The 20279-nt window shown below is 46.0% G+C and overlaps 1 protein-coding gene across 2 annotated transcripts in view; it reads left to right on the top strand.

Annotated features, from left to right (window-relative positions):
- Nucleotides 1-19912, top strand: part of GYS2 (glycogen synthase 2) — a 528148-nt gene extending 508236 nt beyond the window's left edge. For both annotated transcript variants that reach the window (XM_085652724.1, XM_085652725.1), the window contains one exon: nt 18515-19912. In XM_085652724.1, the coding sequence (XP_085508850.1) occupies nt 18515-18742 (228 nt within the window). In that variant the 3' untranslated portion in view covers nt 18743-19912. The remainder of the gene's footprint in view (nt 1-18514) is intronic.
- The last annotated feature ends 367 nt before the right edge of the window (nt 19913-20279 follow it).

Below are 20279 nucleotides of genomic sequence, written 5' to 3'. Positions count from 1 at the left end.
TTTTTCAACCATTTGATCCCATATTTTGGCCTGCAGAAAATTCATGTTAAAATCGCCAGTCATTAATATAAGAGGCGCTAGATTCATAGCAGTTTGAGTAGTGGTAATATCCAGTAAGATGTCAACTGTTTCTTTCTTTTTAGCTAGCAATGTCTATAAACATTTATAATTAGCAGACAAAGTGCACTAGTTGGGGAGTATTCCAAGAATTTTTTTGCTTGCAAGTTAGGGTGGTTGATGTTAATCTCCTCGATTTTAACATTGAGTTCAGCCACTACATACATGGCAAGACCTCAGGCAGGGCGGCCCAGTGTTTGGGTTTTGACAGCCAGTTTACTAAAGCCTGCAAACGCTGGAAGGTCTAAAGGCTCTAGGGCCCAGGTTTCTTGAAAAATCACCACATGAAAAGTTTTGATGTAAGCTAGAAAGGCCTCATCTTCAATTTTACCAGAGAGTCCCTTAATATTCCAGGCATCAATTGAGAGACTATCCTTTGGATAACAATCGGCTACAAAGTTACTCTGTCAATAATTCCAGCACCTGTGTGAAACTAGTAATAGGGCACCCAGAGTCCAAGACCAATCCATTGTGGTATGTTGAGGTTGTTTCTCGGGCAATGCAACATTGCCATGTCCATTTATGTTGTTGGCTTGACCACATGTCTTTGAGGCCGAATGACTCCGAGCCCCTCTAGGAACGGATGCTGGTTTGACTTCAAGCCCCTTGGTGGGCTCTTGTAGGCCCCGTTTTCCTGAGTAACCTGGGGAAAATTGACATTTTCCAGGGCTACGGTACAAAAGAAATTGATGATAGGCTTCAATTACCTCACGGGTAATCTTGATGTCCCAGTTTGCAAATGCCTGCTTCTCCGCCCACACCAGCTCCGCAAGCAGCTCAGTAGCCCAGGTGATACCTGTTGATTCTTCCCTGGCAAAATTCAAGGTACTTAAGAAGGTGACTTAGTGGATGTTGGATGATTTGATGTGCCTCAGAGAAGAGATTTCTTGCTCCATGCAGAGCAAAGTACCTCTTAATTTTGTAAAAGTGCCCCTCGATTTGTATTTGGGTGTAAAAATTAAGATACAGAGTTTTTTAGGAGGGCTGATAGCATTCACCATTGATTGCATAGTGGGAGGTAAACTAAGATCTAAAGGAGGTTGTTGTGCAATGATGACATGGGAGCAGGTCTGACATCACTGTTTACAGTAGAAGAGGATGAATAGACAGGGTGCTGAGTTAGCACCTGAACTTCTCTATGGCTTTTTTCGATAATGATTTGTGATCTCCGTTCCCACCACCGAAAGTGGGGGTTTATCTAGCTGAATAAGTTATGTGTCTGCTGTGTTGGCTGTAGTAGTGGCTTGATAATTAACCAGTAGCGGTCCGTGGAGGGAGTGACGGTGGGGCAGTGAGGCGGGGCGGGGCGGGGGATTGGCAGGGTGGGGAAATGTAAACACCGGAATATGGATGAACGGTGGTAAGTACACATTTAAATAAGTAAAACGAATTTCGTTGCGCGCGCTGCTTCGCATTTTGCGATGCAGCGCGCGCAAAGGAATTCGTTTTATTTATTTAAATCTTTACTTACCTCCGTTCATCCATATTCCGGTGTTTACATTTCCCCACCCTGCCCCTCCCCCGCCCCGCCTCACTGCCCCACCGTCACTCCCTCCACGGACCGCTACTGTAATTACGCTCAGGCCACATGTAGCGAGGCCTGGTGGTTATGTCTACTGTAAAGAGAAAGACCTGCCGCATTTTGCAGTAATGGTTGGGAGATATTTGGATTAACAAAAGTTTCTTTATTAGTTTCTTTAACAGTGTCTTTAACTGTATTTTTGATGGTATTAGCTTCTCCGAGCAAATCCTCTTCTTTTCTCAAATCACCGGCCACCACCTGGGACTTTACAGGTGGTCTGCAGATCGAGTACGCTTTGGTCAATTTGCACATTTGCAGGGCCTTTAGCAGCTTGTTTAATATGGGATTTCCTAAGCCTCTTGCACTGTCTTTTTGTGGGCTGTGTAATTAGTGCAGGTAAGACTATCGCTGGAACAGGGCTTGAGACAGGCTCGCTGAGCAAGGAATTAGTAGGTGCAAATGCAGCACTACAGGCTCTTAGTAGCTCCTATGGAATCAGATCAAAGTACTATATGTGCCAAGATGCAGTACCAGGGGTCATTATGAAATCCTGCACAACTAGTAAATGTAGCAAAGGGCAATATCAGTTCTTAAGATTCCTTCAAGTCCAAAGCTCTACAATTTGGAACACTCTACCAGAACATACAGAACACCTCAAACCACCTTCAGACTGGAGGTGGGACTGTTAAAGTTTAGGAGAGACTTGGGGACCCCTCACTTTTGAGCCATATGTCAATAGACGCCTGTTACTCCCTTCGGTGCAACCTCAGCTTGTAACCCAGTATGCTTCCAGCCCTCTCTCATCGCTAAGACCATCTTTCATACACTTCAATTAGGGGCAGTAAGGGGTAGTAGGTGCTAACTCTCGTAGTAAATTTGGCAGGAAGGGCGGCTCCTCTGTTACGGCGAATAAGCATCGCCCCACTGCTGAAAGGCAGCAGATGAAAAATGAAATGATAATAAAAACTATTTTATTATCATTTTATTTTTCACATACTCATCCAGTCAGCTGAGTCTAGGGCGAGCTGGGCCATCCTCTGCATCCCAGAATTGGCAGCAGCCAGGGAGGATGACTGGTAGGGGCCCTGTAAGTGCGCATGTAGGTTCGGCAGGCTGTCTTAGGATGGCACTTCGATCTCTCCACCCAAGCTGTGCTGCACAGCTGGCTGTAGAACCAGCTCAGGGTCACAGGTTCTAACTGAGTGTCATTTCAGCCCGCTCAGACCAATTCCGGAGCTTCCCTTATGCTGGGCAATAGCATGAGAGTAGCGTCTGGATTGGGTAGAGAGGGAAGCAGAGGAGCACCGAGACAGCGGGAGCAGAGGAGCATAGAAGCAGCATCCGGCAGCGGCAAGTTAGTAGTTTCTTTTATTATCCCCGCTGTGCTGCCCACCCAGAGTTATTGGCATCAGCCACCACTGAAATTTGGTAATCCTGGCCCTTCCATTGCTTCAAAGAGAAATGTTCCTTTGTGGTTTCTCAAGAGAAGGCACTGTTGCAGCGGTCTGGGCCAACCCTCTTGCGGTTTATCCTCTGATGAAGAATCTTTCTTTTTCTGCCTGATAGGTGATGGGAGTTAGCATTACATCAATCAATTTCGATTAACAGTGTAACCCATTTGGCTACACAATAAGGACCAGTAATCTATGACTACAGTTAAGAAGGTTTATTACCAGTTAGCAGTCAAGTTAAGTGTACCCACTCTTAGCACCATGCTATAAAGATACAGAAAAACAACTGGGAAACCCAACCTTCTAAAGAAGTTTAGGCGTGCCAGTATGAGACAAACAAGTAGTTCATTCACAGCAACACAAAAGATCAATAACAAAATTTGGTGCTCAGAGAAGAGTTTCTGATTCTCTCTTCTATTCATGAGTAAAATCTAAAATCATCTAGGCTGAAGTCCAAACTAAAAAGTTGGTTCGATACTCTAAAGCAGTGATACTCAAAGTACGGCCCAGGGGTCGCTTACGGCCCTCCTGACCTTTACATGCAGCCCCCTGGTCAACAGCTTATAGTAACAATGGGGTGACCCAGTATCCCTCAGAACCTGGGCGGTCATATACAAAACAAACAATGGTTCTGTCGGGTGTGTACTATTTCTTAAAACATTGAATCAATCATAGGTTAATTCTCATGAAGGACAAATTCTCATAAGCAACACACATAGAGACCAAAAGAGGGGGTATTTGAAAAGTTTTATAAATTACGTCATCTATAAATCCCCACATTCAATTTGTATGGCTGTCACTACAAAAGGTAAACTGTAATTTGTGACAAAGTGAAAAGTGGTGCTCAGTGCTGTAGTGAGGTGCGTGATATATACAAAGTGACTTTCGTGATATTGACGTTTCTTGGATAAAAGGCCAGAATACAACGGCTGTTTGAATAGTTCTGTAGACTGAATAAATGAGTCTTTATACAGAGTCTTTCAGCTGGTCCAGGGGATATGTCGACGTTTCAACCCAGGAGGGCATTACTGTCTTAGCCAATGCGGGTCTTCATCAGGACAAGGAAAATGGGGACAGCCTACTAGGGCCCGTGGTGATTCAGAGGGCGGGTGTGCATGCAGTAACAATGGTGTACTGCAAGAATTCTTCCAAAGTGGGTTTCCCAGTGAAGGGAATCGACTCCTGTCTTCTAAATGGTAAAAAGTTCGGTGTGGTGAAGGATTACAGGCAATCGTCCTGTCTCTTATGATAATGAAGATCACTATGCGATTCTCAATGAAAATGGAACCGGGAAAAATGAATTATTCCGGTCCTCGGGTGCAGGCTAACGTCCTATCTACTCCAGCTCCGTCGTGTTGCTTATGAGAATTTGTCCTTCATGAGAATTAACCTATGATTGATTCAATGTTTTAAGAAATATCCCTGGTCAACAGCAGCACTTGCCGACTGTTTACTCGACTCAGCACTAATATTAAAAAGATGTTAAATAAACAGGCAAGCCTTTATTTAAAAGTTTATTGAAGTTTAAGAAAGGAAGTAAATAGTGTGACATGCATCACTTAACTTTAAGAACACGAATATTTCTAAAGACATCTTGCAGAAAAAGTGAAACAAATATGACATGGTTTCTTCAAAATGTAAAAAGTGCATTTCATTATTATGCAGACCCATTTCACCATAGTACATCAGAATATATCAGTGCATTGGGGAGTTGACCTTTTTTAAAGTGATGGTTTTAAACATAAATTGGGAAACATTCATTCCCCCCCCCCCCCACCCTGGGAACAATGCCTACAATCAGTTGTTATGTGCACTCTTTGGGTGGCCTGGTTTCCTATTATACATGAACAACAGTACAGTATATTAAATCAAGCACAGAAGAAGGTTTTGTATAATGCACATCCTAAAGTCCTGCATTTTGAGTTCCTCTTATATGCGATAATGAAGGAAAAGGAGAGTAAGTGAAATAAAACAATTGCCTTGGATCACACTATTTGATACACTGGGGAAGCCGGGATTAATCACAGGTTTTCTGGTTTCCAAATTATTTAATTCAGCCACTAGATGTATATACTTTGCTTCCCCTATACCCACTATAAAGCCAAAGCCCCACCATCCCCCCAGAACCCCTACACCTTCTCACCGCCACCCTGCTAGCATCAATGCTGCCCTCAGTCACATCACAGAGAAAACTTTATGGCCCCTGGGGAAATGTTTGTGAGTACTAATGGTCTCAGGGATCTCTAAATTCAGGGAAATATAGAAAAATTGGAAAGTTTGGAAAGTGAAGGAAATAAGAGAAGGTGTTAGCATCTTGGAAACTCGGTCCAAAGTCTTCTTGGGTCAGGGGAATTTGAGTGTTAGCCTAAGCCACACTCAGAAAAGAATCGAAGGGAATAAGCATAGAGGTCTAAACCTCTCAAAGTGGAAGAAAAAGTGGCAGTCATCTCAGACAATGCAGACTTCTGTTATTTGCACCAGTATCTCTAAGATAAAACCCCTCTGTTTGCATCATCAGGGGTTCCATTGTCTTTTTCCAGTCTCACGCAAGCTGCAACATTTACGAAATGTCCCACACTGAACATTGGAACGACATCATCCTTGGATACCTAAGCCATGTTGCAACAATACTGAATAGGACTCTACAGTTAATGCTTTGGCTCTCCATGTTCCTAGTCAAGGTCTTCTTCTCATGATCTCTCTCTCTGTCGCTAGTACAGCGACGTATCTCTTCTCAAACCAGCAGTCTATGTGAACATATATGCAAGGAAAAAGTCATGTAAGCGGAAATGGAAAAACAGTATTTTATGCAGAATGGAAAAGCCAGACCTAGTCAGGACAACTTTAGAGCATTAAATCATTGGCGCACATTTTAATATGTGTGTGCACTTTCTAACACAAATTAATACAACTGTCAGTATGTTATAATCATGTTAAAGTTCATAAAGGAAAAATTACTTTGAACATATGTCTTTAAATGCGACTAAGAACGACATTCGGATGGAAAGGTAAAATGTTAGTGCGCACATTTCACAAATCCATTATATAATTTATAAACTAAACACATACTTATATTGTGAGGAAGATTTCTACTTAATCATCTAAAGAGTAAATATTGTTTAATGAATTAAAGCACAGTGGGCCCGATTCACAGAATTAACTTAAGACAAAATCCTAAACTTACTACCATTTTCGTATTCACAGAAGGCACTTACTCATTTTGGTATTCACAGAAGACACTTACTCATTTCGGTATTCAAAGAAGTTAGTAGTCCTAACTTTAGGACTCCTAAATGCCTTCTGTGAATACCGAAAGTCTTAAAATTAGGATTTTTCTCAGTTTAGTAGTTAGTAGTTAGGACTCCTAACTTTACTACTACTAAACTGAGAAAAATCCTAATTTTAAGGCTTTCGGTAATCACAGAAGGCATTTAGGAGTCCTAAAGTTAGGAGTCCTAACTTTACTACTACTAAATTGAGAAAAATCCTAATTTTAAGACTTTCGGTATTCACAGAAGGCATTTACGAGTCCTAAAGTTAGGAGTCCTAACTGTACTACTACTAAACTGAGAAAAATCCTAATTTTAAGGCTTTCGGTATTCACAGAAGGCATTTAGGAGTCCTAAAGTTAGGAGTCCTAACTTTACTACTACTAAATTGAGAAAAATCCTAATTTTAAGACTTTCGGTATTCACAGAAGGCATTTAGGAGTCCTAAAGTTAGGAGTCCTAACTATACTACTACTAAACTGAGAAAAATCCTAACTTTAAGACTTTCAGTATTCACAGAAGGCATTTAGGAGTCCTAAAGTTAGGACTCCTAACTTCTGTGAATACCGAAATGAGTAAGTGCCTTCTGTGAATACCGAAATGAGTAAGTGCCTTCTGTGAATACCAAATTAGTAGTAAGTTTAGGATTTTGTCTTAAGTTAGTTCTGTGAATCGGGCCCACAGTGTCTATTAAGTCTCTAATTCTACAGTATTTTACTTCAATAATGATGTCAAGTGCAACACTTTACATTAATGTCGTTAGGCCTCATAGGAAACATGCTGAATGCACGTTTCTGTTAAGTATTGGTAACTTTTTTTGTGTTTTTTTTTTTTTTAAGAGTTTTGTACAGCGCGAACTAGACCAGAGACATCAGGTATCAGAGCGCTTTTACATGAGCACCAGTTTTATTACAGATGAACACATTAATTTTTGTTAGGCACAGGGAGATTAAGTAATTTGCCCAGAATCACAGGATGTTGAGCATCGCTGCCGAGACTCGAACCCAGTTCCCCAGGTCCGAGGTCGACCGGTCTAGCCATAAGGCTACATCATCTGCCCTTGTAAGGGTGGAGCCAAAATTATACTGCTCCGGTCCAACACCATGATAGGAATTCAGAAGCTGCACCAGTTTTGATGCAAGGAAATATCGGGCAGACAGCTAGAGTGCCTCCACTAAGCAAATGCAGTCCTTGAGATTCATGTTAGTCCAGGAGGCCTTATGGTGACTATCCTCTATTTGCACTAGTTAGGGGTGCAATTTCAGTTGCAGGGTGTTTTAGCTGTGCATACCAGAGTGGTGTCGGCCTGCTACTCCACATTTATACATATGTTACAGATTGGATGCTTCATTTAAATACTATACCTTCATTGTTCATAATCCTACATGTCAAACATAAAATAAACTAGAGGTGGGTTGAAAGTTCCGTTCCACCCACCGAATTGGCAGAATTATGGTCAAACCCTGCCAATCACCGCATGGCAGAATTTTTCTACTGCAAGGTTCCAGAATATGTAAGCTGGCAAGAGGGAGGGAGATTTGACATCCCTCAGCCTGATTTTCTAACATGGGCGGTCGCCAGAATATGCGAGCAGTTGCAGTCAGAGGAATGCCGTTCGAGTAGCTTTGCTGCCACTAGAGTAGATTTTCTATTCGAGCGGCAGCAAAATCAACTCGAAAAGCCGTGTGCTCTAGCGCAACACATGATGCCAAATGCAATGATTTTTAGTGCTGCTTGTGCTACCTATGCTAAATTGCACCGAAAGCTGCATATTTTCTGCCTGTTGCTCTCGCAGAGTTTTTCTGTAACTCCGGGGAATTCCAGGGAGTGAAACTTTGCAAGTTCCTACCACCCCGAAAAATTAACACTTTTTCTTCTTTGTCTGCGTAAACTCGATTTATTCAAACTTGTTATCTTTGAAGAGCTCTGGACATCCAACACATATTTCACCTCCTTTGGCGCACAGGCCTGAGGCTTTCTCAAGGCTGTAAAAACACTGCATGATGTATAGTAGAATTGTTCATTTTATACACAACTGATTAATGAGAATGCCTTTATTGAACACACTCGTGTATGCACTGCATTTGCATCCTGGAGTTATTATATAGAGGTGTGGCACTCTTGTGGCAGCAAGGTATATTAAAAACATTTTCCTTTGATTTTACATATGTGAAAGGTCCCAAAATGTTTTGGGGATAGATTGTATTATCACTACTTTAGTGCTCCCACATGCCAAGCCCAGGTAAAATGATAAAATGGAAATACGGCAGTCGAGGTGATATTGAAGAGGCGAGTGGGTCAGTACAATTACATAATTGAAGATTTAGCCTGGGTTTAAGTCCAAACACGTAGCCCCAGTCTAATCTGTCAGAGTGGTAGATTCGTAATTGATTTGTTGTAACCTTAAACGGACCATTATTCGACTGCCAGTTAAGCAGGAAGATTTCTCATTGTTAAAAAATAGGTAAAGCAAGAAAACAAGGAAACTTCTTACTGTTTTGACATGCTAGCTCCTGGGATTTAGGTAGTCTGAGACTGGCGGGGGGAGAGCCCCTTTTTCAAATCAACCAGTGTTTGATCTGTAGCAGGAGTCAAAATAATAAAGGAAAACAAGTAAAAAATGGCGAGTTGCAGAGTGTGAGGGGTTGTTTATTACTAGGGTAAATCATGCATATTGGGCAGTTATCTTGCAGGTGTCCATTATAAATAGCTGTGGGGGAACAAAAACAAAATGAGAAGAAAGAGGGGAGATTGTTAGTCCAGTTGTCGAGTCGATTCAGGTAAACGAACGTGCAAAAGAAAACTCCAGTAGGGGGGCTTGCCTTTTGGTTTAAGCAAGCGTAGGCTCTTGGAAGGTTCTCTGCATAGATGGCGTAACAAAATATAGCTTACATATATATTCCACAAGAATACTTTTATGTCTGTTCAGAAAATACAGTGTAGTTGGTCCTGACTGTGAATTTAGGAAAAATATGACTTTTAAAGGAAGATGACCTATGGAAACAGGACCTGACCAGCGAATCGCTCAGCTGCATTGTTTGAATAATCAGAGTGCCTGCGTTTAATATTAGGGCTGGGCGGACTTTGCGTAGCGCCACTACGCAGAATTTTGAAAAAAAATGTGGAAAACGAGCGCATGTCCTGAGTAGGGCTGGGCGGACTTTGCGTAGCCCAACTACGCACAATTTTGAAAAAAATTGTTAGAAAACAAGCGCACAACCTGAGGGACCGTGAAGGACTGGGGTCCTTCGTGCTAGGGCAGGCTCCCCGATCTCCCCGGCCTGGCTGCGTTGAGAAGCAGGGACCGGCCCGAGCCTCCTCAGTTTCGGTCAGGGCCTGGGAGCCCACGTCCTGCGGCCTACCAAGTGTCCATCTGCCCGGGACAAGGGTCCCTGGTGCAGAGCCCCAGAGCCCTGCAAGGGCAGGCGGGAGCCCTACCGCTAGGGCTTGGGGCGGGCAGATGGGAGTCTTTTCGGTCCTGGCCATGTGGTCGCACCCTTCCCTCGGCCATCTGGTCGCACGCAATGCTTTCCAATGGGCCTCCCATGCCTGAGGCCCAGCGTGGGGACTCTGAGCCCCCCCCCCCCCCCAGAGTCCTGCAGCCCCGGAGCCCTGCAGCCCCGGAGCCCTGGAGCCCTGCAGCCCCGGAGCCCTGCAGCCCCCGAGCCCTGCAGCCTTGGAGCCCTGCAGCCCCGAGCCCTGCAGCTCCCGAGCCCTACAGCCCCCCGAGCCCTGCAGTCCCCATGCCCTGCAGCCCCCAAGCCCTGCAAGGCTCGGGCGGGCAGATTGGCGTCATTTCGGTCCTGGCCATCTGGTCGCACCAATCCCGTCGGCCATCTGGTTGCACGCAATGCTTTCCAATGGGGCGACCAGATGGCCGGGCTGCCCTGGAAGCCCCGATGGGAGCTCATTCGCCTCCCCGATCCCAGCCAGGGCTCCAGGAGGTCGGGTGCGTCCGGGCCTAGGGTCCACTCCGTCACTCGGTGCGCACTTTTTACCAGAAAGGGAGGTAGCCTTCTCCTGTATTACTAGGGGCAGGGTATGCCAGGACGCCCCTCCTGGGGAAGGCGGTTCTCAGGTGGGTACCAGATGGGCTAAGCCCGGACGACACCTCCCCGGCGTCCGGTGCTCCCTCCTCCAGCCCGTGGTGAGGCAAAGTGCCCGGGATGGGCTCCATGGGTCCCCGGGCGTCCGGGCCCCGGGAGCTCTTGCGGGCCTCCCATGCCTGAGGCCCAGCGTGGGATCTCCGAACCCCACGGAGCCCTGCAGCCCCGGAACCCTGCAGCCCCGGAGCCCTGCAACCCCGGAACCCTGCAGCCCCGGAACCCTGCAACCCCAGAGCCCTGCAACCCCAGAGCCCTGCAGTCCCGGAGCCCTGCAACCCCAGAGCCCTGCAACCCTGGAACCCTGCAGCCCCGGAACCCTGCAACCCCAGAGCCCTGCAGTCCCGGAGCCCTGCAACCCCAGAGCCCTGCAGTCCCGGAGCCCTGCAGCCTCGGAGCCCTGCAGCCCCGGAGCCCTGCAGCCTCGGAGCCCTGCAGCCCCGGAGCCCTGCAGCCCCCGAGCCCTGCAGCCCCGGAGCCTTGCAGCCCGAGCCCTGCAGCCCTGCAGCCCTGCAGCCCCGGAGCCCTTCAGCCCTGCAGCCCCGGAGCCCTGCAGCCCCCGAGCCCTGCAGCTCCTGAGCCCTGCAGCCCCCGAGCCCTGCAGTCCCCATGCCCTGCAGCCCCCAAGCCGTGCAAGGGCAGGTGGGAGCACTCCGGCGAAGGCTCGGGGCGGGCAGAATGGCGTCATTTTGGTCCCGGCCATCTGGTCGCACCAATCCCCTCGGCCATCTGGTCGCACGCAATGCTTTCCAATGGGGCGACCAGATGGCCGTGCTGCCCTGGAAGTCCCGATGGGGGCTCATTCGCCTCCCTGATCCCAGCCAGGGCTCCAGGAAGTTGGGTGCGTCGGGCCTAGGTTCCCCTCTGTCACTCAGTGCGCACGGTTTACCAGAAAGGGGGGTAGCCTTCCTCCGGATTACTAGGGGCAGGGTATGCCGGGATGTCCCTCCTGGGGATGATGGTTCTCAGGTGGGGACCAGATGGGCTAAGCCCAGACGACACCTCCCTGGCGTCTGGTGCTCCCTCCTCCAGCCCACGGCGAGGCAAAGTGCCCGGGACGGGCTCCATGGGTCCCCAGGCGTCCGGGCCCCGGGACCTCCTGCGGGCCTCCAATGCCTGAGGCCCAGCATGGGGTCTCCGAGCCCCCCCCCCCCCGAGTCCTGCAGCCCCCGAGCCCTGCAGCCCCGGATCCCTGCATCCCCGGAGCCCTGCATCCCTGGAGCCCTGCAGCCCCGGAGCCCTGCAGCCACCGAGCCTCGCAGCCCTGCAGCCCCCGAGCCCTGCAGCCCTGCTGCCCCTGAACCCTGCAGCCCCCCGAGCACTGCAGCCCCCCGAGCACTGCAGCCCCCGTGCCCTGCAGTCCCCGTGCCCTGCAGCCCCAGAGCCCTGCAAGGGCAGGCGGGAGCCCTCCCGCGAAGGCTCGGGCGGGCAGATTGGCGTCATTTCGGTCCCGGCCATCTGGTCGCACCAATCCTCTCGCCCATTAGGTCGCACGCAATGCTTTCCAATTGGGCGACCAGATGGCCGGGCTGCCCTGGAAGTCCCGATGGGGGCTCATTCGCCTCCCCGATCCCAGCCAGGGCTCCAGGAGGTCGGTTGCGTCCGGGCCTAGGGTCCCCTCCATCACTCAGTGCGCATGGTTTACCAGAAAGGGGGGTAGCCTTCCTCCGGATTACTAGGGGCAGGGCATGCCGGGACGCCCCTCCTGGGGATGGCGGTTCTCAGGCGGGGACCTGATGGGCTAAGCCCGGACGACACCTCCCCAGCATTCGGGGCTCGCTCCTCCAGCCCGCGGCAAGTCAAAGTGCCCGGGATGGGCTCCATAGGTCCCTGGGCGTCCAGGCCCCGGGAGCTCCTGCGGGCCTCCCCATGTCTGAGGCCCAGCGTGGGGTCTCCGAGCCCCCCCGAGCCCTGCAGACCTGAAGCCCTGCAGCCCCCGAGCCCTGCAGCCCCCCAAGCCCTGCAGTCCCCGTGCCCTGCAGCCCCGACCCTGCAAGAGCAGGCAGGAGCCCTCCCGCGAAGGCTCGGGTGGGCAGATTGGCGTCATTTCGGTCCCTGCCATCTGGTCGCACGAATCCCCTCGGCCATCTGGTGGCATGCAATACTTTCCAATGGTGCGACCAGATGGCCCGGCCGGCCTGAAAGTCCCGCTGGGGGCTCATTCACCTCCCCAATCCCAGCCGGGGCTCCAGGAGGTCGGGCGCCGAGCCCCCAGAAAGCAGAGCCCACGAGCCCTGCGTGGGCAGGAGGGAACCCTAGAGCGAATGCTCGGGGTTGGACAGATGGGAGTCCTTTCGATCCCGGCCATCTGGTCGCACCTCTCCCCTCGGCCATCTGGTCGCGCGCAATGCTTTCCAATGGGGCGACCACATAGCCGGGCCGGCCTGGAAGTCCCGATGAGGGCTCATTTGCCTCCCGGATCCCAACCAGGGCTCCAGGAGGTCGGGCCTGTTCGCGCCTAGGGTCCCCAGAGCCTCGTGGTGCGTGCGGGTTACCAGAAAGGGGGGTAGCCTTCCTCCGGATTACTAGGGACAGTGTACTCTGGGACCCCTCTCGACCTAGCGGTCCTCAGCAGGCAGCTGGACTTTCCCTATTTTGCGTATGAAAAGAACGGCTGCCAATACTGGCGCAGGAAAACATGGGGGTGAGCGCCTGCTGCTGTGATGAGGACCTCAAAGTTCTGTGCGGAATGTAGTACTGGACTCTTTTCCTGATGTAAAAGGCACCCTTCCCATGCCAGAACCAATGCTTTAAAGCAGATCCTTTTACGGATCGGTAGCCAATGAAGGGATTTCAGGTGGGGGGACATCCGCGTTCTAGGGCCTAGCATAAGTATCGCCCAGGCCGCAGCGTTCTGGACCACCTGGAGACGAGTCAATAAATATTCCCAGGTATAAAACGTTCACATAGTCCAGCCTTGACACTATCAAAGCCTGGACCACTGTTTTCCTGTGTGCGACTGAAAGTAGGGGGAGAAACTGTTTTAGCATTTTTAGCAGGCCGAAGCAAGACCCAGCTACTGCCTGAATATGGGTCTTCATAGATAGGTTGTCCTCCAGCTTCACTCCTACGTTCTTAACCGTCTTTACTGAAGTTGTAGGAGGGGACATGTCTGAGGGCCACTAGTTGCGCCATACGTCGCAAGGGGGGAGGCCCAAAAAAATGATCTCTAATTTCTCGAAGTTACACTTGAGTTCGTTCAGTTGTAACCAGGAGAACACTTCTGATAGGCAGGTGTTAATCACATCCACTCTAAAATCAGCGCTCTTCTCACAGGTGAAGAGCAGCTGTGCATCATCCGTGGATGATACTATTGTTGCTCCGTGGGCCTCAGCCAAATGTGCCAGGGGGACCATGTACAGATAAAAATGTGTTAGGCTCAAAATTGAGCCCTGCAGAACCCCGACCTTCATAGGAGGGATGGGTGGAGCAAAGGGAGGGAACCAGATCATTTGCTGATGATCATTCAGAAAAGAGGAAAAGCACTTGAGTACCATGTCACCAAGACCGCATTCCTGAAGTTGCTGCAAGAGCCGGTCATGGGGCACGGTATCAAAGGCCGCAGATAAATCCAATAATATCAATACGGCCTTACCTCCTCTTTCTAAAGTCCCTTTGATCACTTTTGCGACTTCCAGTAGCGCTGTTTCTGTGCTAAAGTTTGCTCTAAAGCCAGACTGGCTCTGGTGAAGTATCTGATTTGCTTCCACGTATTCAGTGGTCACGAGGTTCACATATTTTTCCAAAACTTTGGAAAAAAAGGGGAGCAAGGATATATATCGCAGGATCAGATAAAGACTTTTTTAGTAGAGGGAGAATTTTCTCATTCTTCCATCTCTCTGGAACATGCCTGTTCTGCAGTGAAGCGTTGAGAATCAAATTCACCGCTGGGTTAAAAGGTCCCGCTATGGAAGCCAAGATTTTGGCTGGGCACGGGTCAGATGGTGAGCCTGATTTGAGAGATCTCATGATTTCCAAAGATTTTTCCATGGGAATGGGAGGAAATTGAGTGAATCATTCTAGACTCCTCTCACTCTTGCCTATCTTCTTCACACAATGTGCCTTTCTCCATTCATTTGATCAGGCACCTGCCGAGGAAAGAAAAACACTGCACCCAAAGAAACATTCATGGTGAAGGTTAAACATTTCAAAATCCAAATGCTTAAGATCTTTGGTCAAGTTAGCAAAGCTAAGATTTCAATACATGCGTGTAAAATGCAATTCTGTTCCATTATACAGTGAATACAAGATATCTTTAAGCAAATATGTGAATACATGAAGATTGATTAATATTTTTGAAACGCACACATGTAAATATGTTAAAGAACTGCAATTCGTTGCTACTGTAAAAGAAACATTAGTGTACACACATATAAAAATGCAGAATTAACATGATAAATGAACTTTCTATATGGCTTTAAGTGCAAACTTTATTAGTCACACCATACCACATGAGTACATAAAACTCTTCATAAACATATAGGTGGCCTAATCAAAAAACAATGAGGGTGGAGTCAAAATTGTACTTCCCCACTCACCTATGTGTTGTTTTCATTAATCTGAGTTATGTAGAAGGATGTTAAGAGATTTGTGTTTGCTTGTGAGGAAGTGAAATGACGTATTGTGCTTGAGATGCCTGGATGCTGCAATTTGAAAGAAGTTGAACATGATTGAAGAAATCATTTTTCACCAATGCGGTAGCTTCCATTTCCATTAGATTTTGGTGATCCTGAGTGATACAATACATTGTATTACTTTTATATGTGGAGCTCATTAAGGAGCACCTGACCAACACTCTTCTTGTCCCACAGAATTTACCCCCTAAGCGATTGCTTTGTTGGCCAGCAAGGAGAATGCTGACAACTTTGCTTTGAGAAATTGGAGCCAACTATAGTTTTAGTTATTTTCTATTCACACTACTGTGCATAGTGCTGTGTGTGCATCATAATGGTACACTGCTACATCCAGCTTCTAAATAAAATATCAAATAACATTATTTGTGTCATGCCCTACTGTGCTTACATTGTAAATGGAGGCTATTTTCTGAAGGTTATTACAATTGATGGACATATTTTGCATTGCTGTTACATTTTACTATTACATGCTGATCCCAGGACGCATCCTTGCAAGGAGCAAGACAACAATAATAAAAAATAAGTTGGATTTGTGCTAATGTTGATGGCAGCTAGTGCATTAAAATGTAACTATGTCTGTTATCGCGTGTAGACTGAAAGCACATTTCCGAAATCCTTCATTATTCATACTGTTGTTTTGGAATTAAATAACTCAAATAATGTAGCCTGCATTACATATGTTCCATCACTGGTGACTGACTGGATCCTATGTCACACTGTGTGCGAATGTTTCATAATATTTTTTTTCCAGTTTCAATTTGATGCATATAGCAGGGTCCAAAACAAAGATGGGGAGGAGCCAAGACAGCTCCACGCTGAGATGCTAAGCATGGCACCACAGTAAACATTTTACTCATATGACCAAAGCCACAATAAAGTTGTATTAAATTACGCAATTCATCAGCAGGCAACAGCCATGCATAGGCGCTGAAAGTAGGAATGCTAGGCGTGCTCAGCACCCCGAGAAATAATCGTGCTGGAGTTCAGAAGGTGAATGAGTAATAAAGATGCCTTTACATTTTATGAGTAGCGTGTCATTATTGTGGTGTGTTCAAAGACAAGGTCAAATATCAGGGTCTGTCTTCTGACAAATTGCTGCTTATTTGGAAACTGGTGTGTACTTTTATTTCTCTGACTGCAAAGTGACAGGATTTTGTAAAAGTGATCCAGGTGAGAAACTTGCAGGGATCCTGGGAGTGTGAATGGAAAGGCTGCAGCATGTCAGTTGTTTTCTAACACACAGCATTTAAATAATTAACTATGCACATATTACAAATTATATCAGCAATTTGGAAAGCACAAATGCAGCACTTTTGTGAAATTCTGAAGTGTGATGTAAACAAAGACTTTAATAGGATCAAAACAAAATAAGACACTTTACTTGGTGATCGGCAAATGATAAATATTCACTGAAACACAATTTACACATGTGTTCTTTATACTTTTACCAGTAAACCTGCATGTCTATGTAAATTTAGGGGCCATTTCAATTCAAAATGTGCTGTCCATAAATGGCAGTGCGCTACCTCATCAGTGCTCCAAAATGCACCCCCAGCTACATACCACACTCTTATTTACCACTCTCCTGTTGAATGGGTATGGTGCATTTGTTACACTTGTATTTTTTGCATGATGCTTGGATCTTTCATGATGCCTATGACTTCAGTGATATAACATAAATGGCAGCACTACACTCTAAAAACTTGTTCTAGCATCACTGCAGCAATGATGTTTTCCATATAGTTATTGGTTTACCGCATTTGCCTCATAATCCACCATCTACTACATCATTTGAAGATTTAAAAAAACACATTTTTGTTTCTTTATCAAACTGATTCAATTTGACTAAAAAGCACCATAAGGGATGCAGTTGCAGACACTTTTACGAGGTTACTTTGTCACCTTTCAGTTTCTGAGTGCTGTATTTAGGTATTAAGCTGCAATGAATTGGGTGAATGTTTGCCCAAAGGCTAGTAATGTGTTTGAAAATAACAAAATAGAGAAATAACACTGCCACATAATGTTCCACATTATGCCACATAATTTGCCAGTTCATGCCACTTAATCTGACTTCGAAAAATCTACTCGTCCACTTCCTTTGGGAGTCATTTTTTATCAGGGCGTCAGTTTTTATCAGGACGAGGTATTTTAGGGCCTACTGTTCTGTCCTGGTGAGAGAGCTCAAGTTCTCAAAAGGCAGGTGTTCTGTTCATTCAGAAAGCAAATGAGCAATAAAGATGCCTTTAAATCTTGTTTTTATCTTGTCACTTTTGCTGTGCATCAAAGACAGTGGTCAAATGTCAGGTTTTGTTTTCTTACAAATTGCTTCTTCTTGTATCCTGGATATGGTGTTTACTAGTCTTTCTCTGAACTGTGTGACACTGTTGCTGAGGTACAAGGAGTGTGAAATGAAATGATGCAGGGTGGCAGCTTTTTTTCTAATATAGAACATGTAAATAACTTGTGAGTGAATTGTACAAATATTCCAAAATATGTCAGCATTTAGGAAAGTAAAATTTTTGTAATTCTGAAGTGTGATGGAAGCAAAGATTTTAATAGGATCAAAGCAAATCGGAACTCTTCTCTTGGAATTGTTCACATGATAAATATTTGCTGAAACCTGATTTCCACACATTATCATTTGTACGTCATAAAGTTTTATGGGTTAAACTGCACTTCAATAGGAAATGTTGTGGCTATTTCAAAGGAAAATGGGCTGCCTCTAAATGACAGTGTGCTTCTACATCATGCTTCAGTGATACATTTATTAAAAGTGATAGTTTTTAAAAAGGAAATGGAGAAACATTCCTGTCCCAGCCCTGATGACGATGCTTTCAGTAAACTACAAGGCAAGTCAGGGGTCAAGTGTACCCTGCATGTGGGCTAGATTCTTTTTATACAAGGAGAAAAAGTTAATTTTATTAAATCTAACAGGTGTTGTTGTTCAGCAGTCCTCCTGAGCTCACATATTTAAGGGTGCTCATGTGTGACAATGAAAAAAGGCAGCTTGGTGAAATAAAATATTTCTCTAGCATCACACAATGTAAGACCAGTTTATGTGTCAAGACCATTGCAGTTAGGTTGAGTAGCTTATTGAAGTCACCAGAACTGCTGGTCTAGTAACCTTTTTTGGATTTTTAGAGGCCTGCATTAATTTAATCAACCCTTCTGTGTGCTTTTGTCCTCCATTTCCTGTAATTTGAGTGGTCATTCTTCAATAAAAGAGATGTTAAAGCCTCAAAGATGTTTATCAGAATGTTCAGAACTGCACGGACATTTAATTGACAACATGATAATATCATTGAGCCTTTTTGAGTCAGGCCTTAAAATGGAAAAGAGCCCAGGACTTAGGAGCCATTGTATTTCTAATGTGTCCTTTTTTTCATATTCTTTACCTGAGTATTTCTCTTTCCAACAGACTGAGGGGTTCCGATTCCCGAGGCCTTCCTCAGTGCCTCCCTCTCCTTCAGTATCCTTACACTCTAGCCCTCATCATAGCGAGGAAGAGGATGACGATGAAGATGAAGACGAGCGGTATGATGAAGACGAGGAGGCCGAAAAGGACAAACAGAATTTCAAGCTCCCGTTTTCCCTGGGGCCAATGCCGAAAGGAAAGAAAAAGCAGCATGGAGAGTACAGAAACTGAATATGAAAATGCCATTCAACCACTGTGTCTGCATGTTTATATTAGATCTTTGTAATGTTAGGAGCTCCATTGAAGACAAATGTTTGTCTTTTTGCTTCTCCCTGTTTACTTTAGATATTCCTGTTCTCTGTGGGTGGAATACTCGACGAGCATTTTAGACCTTCTGCAGAGGACTATATAGGTGGATAGAGGCTCTCTCTCGTTATAGGTCCTCACCTGCTGCTCAGATCCATAACTTGGGAACAGAGCATTTATCAACTGGTATAGCCCTTGGGAGAGGACTACAATGCTACAGTATTAGTAGTAAGGCAAGAAAGCCAGCTATTTGTTTAAAAACAACAAGCCTTTCTGCTGACATCTGGTAATGCAAATACTTTAGTGCAGTTGCAAGATCTCGTTAGTACCTTTCAAAACAGCAACAGTAATTTGAAGTACATTGGAATGCATACTGGGCGATATACACTTTTGAAGTAAGGTGTATTTTATGCTATTTGGCCAGCAGTGTGTACAGATGATAAAAAGGCTCTGGTTCCACCTTGTCCTGGCTGAAGGCTGTGCTTGGGATTGTTCTACTCCTACGCTCGTTTCCCATCAGAGTCTTCCAGACAACACTCTGTCCTTGCAGGAACTCTTTCATTGGTGACCAAAGCTTCTGAATGGTAATGTTTTAAGTAGAGACAAATGTGGCATTCTCTTTGAATGTGTGAGCTGCTTCTAAGGTCCCCCTCGAAGAAGAGGCTATACAATGGGTATTTACTGATGGTGTAAGAGCAGTGCCATTCTAACAAGCCCCAATAAAGGTTCTCGCTTGAAGTCTAGTCACCCCTTCAAAAGGGTCAACAATCTGGCTTGTTCAGCAGCAGTGATCTCCAGCAGACGCTCCCAGTGAGGGGTTTGTACTGAACATAGTTTCACAAAGCTGGTCTGGGTAGAATGTGGGTTGGCACCTTCTGAGAATGTAACTGATCATGTTATCATGATTTGAACTCCGACTTTATTTGGATTAGAATTTTTCTGGAAGTGCGTGAGTGTATCTTTAATGCTCAACAAATGCCATTAATTTAGGATCGAAGTGTCATCCGGTTGTTAAGCTAAATAAGGTGAATAAGCAGGAAAGCGAGTGTCCCAATCAACATCGAAAGTAAAAAATAAAGCAAGCCTAAACACGGTACAGACAAAGAAGCCGAGGGGCCTACTGTAGAGAATACTACAAGCTGCAATGTCAGAAAGAGCACAAGGTTGGGGGAGACATGTTTGGTAGAATAACTAGGAGACATGGATGCAAGACCCCCAGTGTAGTGTGTTTCCATTAAAGCCTAGATCTAGAACAATATAACTCAAACATATTGCACTAGAAAGACTCTGCCATATATTCAACTTGGTTGTTTGGAAGAGCACAAGATCTATTAACCCAACACGACAGCATGACCTTAGCTCACACGTTAGGCAGAAGACCTTAGCTGTGGGATAGCTTGGGTGTCATGGGCCCTGATGCAAGCAAAGAAAATGGGTCTGATTCCCTTATTAGGTCAGTATT

This window comes from Triturus cristatus, chromosome 4_1, assembly GCF_964204655.1.
Source record: "Triturus cristatus chromosome 4_1, aTriCri1.1, whole genome shotgun sequence".
NCBI lineage: Eukaryota > Metazoa > Chordata > Amphibia > Caudata > Salamandridae > Triturus > Triturus cristatus.
This window is presented reverse-complemented; position numbering and strand designations above follow the sequence as displayed.